This window comes from Lygodium microphyllum, chromosome 22 (genome assembly GCF_053477565.2).
Source record: "Lygodium microphyllum isolate KBCC chromosome 22, Lygodium_microphyllum_v1.1.10, whole genome shotgun sequence".
Taxonomy (NCBI): Eukaryota; Viridiplantae; Streptophyta; class Polypodiopsida; order Schizaeales; family Lygodiaceae; genus Lygodium; species Lygodium microphyllum.
In genome coordinates, this window is record NC_141156.1 from 60101998 (window position 1) to 60109354 (window position 7357).

General features: G+C 41.4%; 1 protein-coding gene across 1 annotated transcript; it reads right to left on the reverse strand.

Annotated features, from left to right (window-relative positions):
* Positions 1–3157: 3157 nt before the first annotated feature.
* On the reverse strand, positions 3158–6819 carry LOC148017200 (uncharacterized). The gene is made up of 5 exons (XM_087662945.1): positions 6346–6819; positions 4392–4568; positions 4090–4314; positions 3802–3930; positions 3158–3715 (listed from the first exon to the last, which is right to left on the reverse strand). Exons 1-5 carry the CDS (start codon positions 6757–6759, stop codon positions 3476–3478), a joined length of 1185 nt encoding a protein of 394 aa, XP_087519071.1. The 5' UTR covers positions 6760–6819; the 3' UTR covers positions 3158–3475.
* Positions 6820–7357: the final 538 nt, after the last annotated feature.

A 7357-nucleotide genomic window follows, 5' to 3' on the forward strand; every position in this document is an offset into this window, starting at 1 on the left:
GGGATAGTGGAGTAGTTATCCAACTATAATCCTTAATAGATCTTCTACAAAACACCATGAACCCCAAGAATTCTCAAACTTCTCTCATAATCTTCAACACAACTCAATTCTTCATTGCCTCTACTTTCTTAGGGTCTACTCTGATGCCTTCCTCTCCTATGATGAACCCTAGGAACTCTTAACTCCTCCACTACAAATTCACAATTTTTGGGTTTGGCATACAATTTGTGTTGTCTCAATTTCTCAAAGATTAATCTTAAGTGTTTTTTGTGTTCCTCTAAGGTTTTGTTATACACTAGGAGATCATCTATGTAGATAATAATAAACAAATCTAACTCGGACCGGAATACTCTATCCATTAGGCCACAAAGATATTCAATCCATTGCTCAATCCAAACCCTATGACAAGCCACTCAAAGCTTTTGTAACGAGTACGAAAGGCTATTTTGGGAATGTCTTCTTCCGCTATACGAATTTGATGATATCCTAACCTAAGATCTATGCAGCTAAAATATTTGGCTCCATGTAGTCTATCTAATAGGTCTTCAACCAAGGGCATGGGATATACCTGTTCTTGATGGTGTTCTTATGAAGAGCCGTATAGTCTACACATAATTGGAGCCCCCTACCCTTCTTCTTGACAAACAACACTAGGGCACCAAATAGGGACCTACTAGATCATATAAATCCCTGCTCTTCAAATTTATGTAATTTTTTCTTCAACTCCATGAGTTCGGTGTGATTCGTATAGTATGAGACTCTAGCTAGTAGGAATGCCCCTAGGATTAGCTTGATCTTGTGGTCTACCTCTCTTTTGGGTGGTAGGCCTTTGGGTAGTTCAACTAGCATCACATCTGCATATTCCTCAAGTATTGCTTCCTCTTCTTTATTGCCAACTTGTAGTTTGGGCTTCTTGGTAACCTCCTGCTCAATAGGTCAAATCATGCATAAATACACCATGTCTCCTTGCTTCATTGATTTCTCCACTTGTTTGACATTGCAGGTCATGATGTGAGGCCAAATATTAGTAACTTGCTAAGGCGATACTTTGACTAATGCTCCTGGTTATTAGGTGCCAGCTTTACAGTTTGGCATGAAACTCCAAGCTTCCTCCCCTTCATCTGCACTTTGCTGTCCTACGTAAGAGTTGCATTCTTTCACATACTCTTACACCCTCTCCTTGCATATCTAGCATCATTTCATTGCATACTCTTACACCCTCTCCTTGCATATCTAGCATCATTTCATTAACTCCTTGGATATGCATCATTTCATTAACTCTTTTTTTTCAAACATTGCAATGACATATTTATCATAGAACTCTAAGCCTAGAATGACTTTAAAGTCGTCCATGGGTATGATTAGAAAGTTGAGTTCGGCCTTCCATTTACTTGCTTCCACTTGCACTGCAAAGACTTGTTTGACCTCCTTGGCAGCAACTTGTGCAAATGTTACTATTAATCCTTCTGGAGTCTTAGACAATTTGAGCCCATGTTTAGCTACACAATCTAGTGTGAAAAAGTTGTGGTTGGCTCCTATGTCTACCATGATTGCTTGATCCCCTTCACTCACTCTTCCCTTGAGATATAAGGGATATGCTGCTCCTACTCAAGACGCCATGCATTGGGGACATGCAATATCTGTTTGCACTCTTGGGTGGTCTAGACTCTCTTCACTTCCATTAGGGATTTTCTAGATGCACAAGGGTTGTGGCTCCTCTCCTCCGTGAGCATTGTCAACTATAACCCTAATCCACTTATCGAGGCTATATCTTCCATGGGACATCTATTTTGAAAATGAGATGCCCCCGCTTGAAATATATAACCCCTGTGGTTGAGGCTTGGGGTCTCCGCTGCGATGTATTTGATCCTGTAAACACATAAGATGCAATAGAAGTTGGTCTATAATAGTTGTTTCCCCATCGTCTATAGTCGTGGTTTCCCCGTCATCCAACAACTCCTCTTAATACGAAGGCTGATTGCGACGTGATTGGGGTTATTCCTAAGATTTGACCTCAAATCCCTAAGATGGGACCTCTAGGGAGATTGAGCCTCAAGGTCCAAGAGTTGATGGTAAGGTTGGTGTTAAATCTAGCTTGACTCCCTTGGAATATCCTCCATGTTAATGTGGGAAGTCATACCTCTACTTTAATGTTGACATGGAAAAACTGAGTTCCACCTTTGAATGGTGGTGCTACCAAAAGCTACGTCACCTCTTCAAATCAAGCTATACGTCTTCAAATATTTACTTGAGTTGGGGTCATCATGCCAAGGATCGTTGCAACGAGGATCAACACAATGTGAAGTGTTACAACATGATTTCAAGACATTGGATCTCCTCTCCTGCTTCCATGACCACTCCTTCACTCCAAGCAAGAGTTGCTCTAATACCAAGTGTAATGCAATGCACCTACACTCACTCACTCAACACAACACAAAATGGTAACACTATATATAAAAGCAAGGTGTACTCTTGTACTATTCAATGAAAGAGACAATATAACATAAGCACATCCCAATACTACACCCTCCTACCGCTGCACGTGAGGGTTCTCCATTGAATAAAGAAATCACACGTAAAGTGGAAACCACGCACAACTCAAAACCACTACTCCTTATATAGGTGTTCATAGTAGCAACACCATGGTATAACTACGAAACCCTTACAAGAAGAGAGGACACGAGAAAGGGGCAAGGGGGGGATGCACATATAAAGGAGGGGGAGCTTGCGCTACAATCTAGATTACTGATACAATGTTGCAATTGTTGGTTAGATTTAGAAAGAATCTTGTTAATATAACAAATATCAAATATCAAATTTCCCTCTTCTAGCTTTCTAGATTTAGGCTCAACTTTTAGGTTTAAGAAATCTGATTTATAATTTAGCTTAATAAGATGTGGATAATTCTAAAAACCTCCCCCCTGCTTATTACACACCAATAAGTGTAAGCATAACCCCCCCCCCCCCCCCCCAAAAAAAAAAAGAAAAAAAAAAGGTTACTAGAGTCACCATCTCTATCAACTCAAACTACAACCAGAACTTTATCATTCAAATTTGAGTTGTAAATAGCTCATTGCCAATGACAAAAGTTCATGAACCTTAAGATGCAGCTTTGGAAACATTACAGAACAGATAGAGAACAGTGGCAACAAAAATAGGACATCTCAAAGCTATCTACAACTATGATATTAAAGCAACAACCCTAGAATACAGCTGGTCTGAACATTTTAAATACAACTAGTCTGTACATTTTGAAGTCATGGTTATAGACACATCCAATCTCCTTTGAAAGAGCTGGTAAAGAAACTCCGACTAAAGGGAGGAAGAGACAAATCAGAATAGAGGGCACCATGATGCAAATTTCAAAATCCTTGACCTTGCCTCCCTAGAGAATCGTAAAACCAGCAAACCCGAACACATGCCATTACAAGTGCGGTTGCATCATCATGCAAAATCTCTCTTACATATATGCTGCTTAATGCAAGGGCTTGAACTTGTTTCGGTCATGGGGCACACTATAATCTATGTTAGGTCCCACAGGAATGACACCAAACGGGTTAATTGAGGGATGACTACCATAATAATGCTTCTTGATGTGATACATGTTTACGGTGTCTGATATACCGGGTATTTGATATATGTCCTTAGTGTAGTTGAACAAGTTATGATATTCTCTGATAAGCCTTTTGTTGCACTTGAAATGGACTGCATACACCTGAATAGCCAAAAGATTTCAGGTCAAAATGTTGCAAAAGGGACAGAATCAAGCAGGAGTTTAGCATGTGTTGACAAGTAATGTACCTCATCAAATCTAATCAATGTGACAAAAAGTCTTATGTCTGATTCAGTCAAAGCATTTCCACAGAGAAACCTCTGCCTGCTTAGTATGACTTCACACTTGTCCAGTGCATCAAATAGCTCCTTCACAGCCTGAACCATTCAGTAGACATCGTGAGACAATTCTTACAACTGAGACGAGATGGCAATTGTCACATTTACTAGCTTAGACAGGAAATGTAAAAGTTATAAGTTCATCCTTCATAAGGTTATGACATGAGAGAATCTTGAGACTCTTAAGTTTTAAGTTACCTCATCATAAGGCTTCTGTTGCTTTGCAAACCCACAGCGATAAACTCCATTGTTTATGCAATTATAAATCCAAGGATTCACCTCCTCTATCATACTTTTTAGCTGAGGGGAAGATAAATCACAATTTGGATCCTTGGCAATATGATTAAACTCATTGTTGAACATTTGAATAATCTCTGAACTCTCGTTGTTGACCACTGTCTTCTTTTCCTTGTCCCATAACACCTGTGCAAACACAGTTCAAAATCATGCTTTTATCATAGGTGCTAAACAGACTTGCAAACTTAAACGAGTACACTTACAGGTACAGTGTATTTGCCCGAGTATTCAGGATCAGCCAGTTCATACAACTCCCTGATGCTTTTCACACCGTACAAAGGATCAGGCTGAGCACCAGGTTCTTCATCCTCGGTTGTTGGAAAAACCCATCCAAAGTGATCTTCACCTTCCTTAGTCCTCTCCCACTTTGGCTTGGTGATCTGTAGTTAGTCAAGGTCTAAAGTTCACAAAAGCACAGAATCTTAAAACTAAAAAAAAATGCACAAAACAGACCCAGAAGGAAGATGATCTACAGCATTAACCATCAAACTCAAGGTCCAACTTCACTAATTATTTACCTGCATGCCTTGAATAATTGATTCATCAACTTGAAAAAACTATAATATGCAACACACGATACCGTATTTAGCCCACAAGCATAATCCTTCAAGAATCTTGCTTGAATGGCAATTAAAAATAAGAAACTCCTCATTTCTGCATCTTAGATTACTTTTACTGGTTAAGATCAGAAAATGAGTCGTGCACTGATTTCTTTGATTATAGCCACCATCATAAACCGATGGCTTCAGAAATCTATAGCATCAAACCTATAATGCACTATTATATAAGATGACCACAAATCTGTCTCGTACCAAAGGATGGCAGGAAACAAGGGCTAACTAGGCATAGCACAAATCATCTGAGAGCAATTTCTGCAGCAGTCTGGTCGGTCTAAGACTCTTATCGACACCAGAACTTCCTACACATGGGACATAACCCCAACTTCTCTGCACAGGCTGAGAAACAAGTGATCACAAGCACCTGGCCATAGTGACCAGTAGTGCTATAATGTGTGGCCGCAGTGTAGTACATCACTTGCTGTTGCACTCTCTAGATCTTGCATTTGCCAAGTCAAGTAGCTTATTAAGAACTTCATTGGCTAGGAGAAGATGGCAACCCACCACAGGCCAACATCGCATGGATGTCATCATTCAGCCAACATTCAAACTGGCACCACGATATATTGATCCTGACTGCAAGAGAAAAGCCTTCTTGGTGAAGCTTATAATGCTGAATCCTTCTTGCAGTACAGAAAGCCTGCAGAAGGCATCGTATCTCAAAATTGCACTGCAGTTGAGAGGACCTTGCGAACCTAGCATGACATAGATTTCACAAGAATTGCTAGAACCTTTTGAGGGCAGATTTGTAGTGGCCATCGATGGAACCTAGGGGGTAGGCAGTCTCTCTGACCCTTTTCTAGACTTCCCTGCAGCTTATTAAAGAGAAGAGGCAACAAACCTCTCTCTTCAGCAACTTAGTCTGTGACAAGTGCGTGTCCACCCCTTAGGGCAGGGACCATATCTTCCTTTAACAAGATTTTGTGCGGAGGTTTCTGACATGGTAGAGGACAATGGCAGGGCCACACAAAGTTGCCACCACAGTCAGAGATAAGAGACTTAAAGGCCTTAAAGAGGGGAATATACCATGATTCAGTTGATGACAAAGCCAATTAGAGGCCTTGGGACGGGGATGTACATGATTGGGAACAGACCATGACTCAACTGAGCACAAAGACAATTAGAGGCTTTAAGATAGGGCATACTATGATCCATTCAATCATTGGCTCATTCATGACCAAACTAGCAGACGGCAGATGACCTTGTCACCAAAAGAAATGTGCTGCTCGCAAAAATGGTTTCACATGGGGACTAACCCTCATCTTTTCATCACACTGCGATGATCGACTGATAGCGTTTGCACAACCTGTTTGTGCATACCTGACTCACAAAACAAAACAAATGATGATCGAAGAGGTAGGTTTCTGGCCCGCGTGCATCATGCGGCTCAGATCGTTTGCACAGTTATGCATGACGCCAGTCATTTCACGATTCCGCAGATATATCAACACCTCAATGTGGCGATGCTTGTTGGATCTTGCACACTACTATGAAACCTAATGAATGTAACAAAGGTGAAAAGGATAGCATCAAGCCTTACTGTCAAACCGATGGCATGCTCGAGCCCTTTGAGCTTAAGATACGCGTAGCAGCGAGAGGCCCAGGGGCACGCGTACGAGATATAGAGGTGGTAGCGGCCCGGGACGGCAGGGAACTCAGCCGAGCTGTCACGGGAGATGAAGTGCCTGAAGGTGGAAGGGGTTCTCTTGAAAGCGCCGTGCTCGTTCATTTCATCGAGGGCGGAGCGTGCAGGAGCCATGCAAAGGATGCTGCGATGGTGGAAGGGAAGGGGGGAGGGAAGGGGGGAGGGAAGCTGTGAGGGCCTCCTCAATTGTGTGGAGTTAGGGCAAGCGGGCAGAGACCGGAGCCAGGAGAGTCTCGCAGCAGAAGCAGAAGCAGAAGAAGCAGAGAAGAAGAGGGCGACAGCGGCAGAACCAAAAGAGAGAGAGGGCATCTGTATTTTGTATTAGCTCATGGAGGACAAGTCACATATTTGTACACTTGTCTTCTCAAAAATATTTGTAGGGACATGAGGACGAGTCATACCCTTGAACTATCATTTATCAAGGTTGTTATAATAAATATGGTAATTGTATTAATATCAATTATTATGAATTTTTTATTCAATCCATATTTAATCCTTCCATAGCGTCATGCCCTGCGTCCCCCTCACCTCACCCATCCAACATCATGCATGCATGCACAACCCTCTCCCTCCTTTGTTCTTTTCATGAGGTCACATGCCACTACCATCGCCAATGTTCACACATAAACATTACTCAAAGCCGATATCAAAAGGCTTTTACTTACATTTGCAGGGTTTGTGGCCGTGCTCTTGAGAGGAGGACCGTGGTTATGATGAGACGAGCAGAAGGTGAGTGAAAGAATGCTAAGGACCTTTGAAAATCTAGAAGCTTATAAAATACTTCTAAAATTGATAGCTTTAGCATGTATAAGTATTATACTTTTTCTTTTTTGTTTCTAACTATGTTGCAAATATCTGAGGTAGGGTAGAGGAGCCAGTAACATCACAATTTTTGTTTTGAGCAATG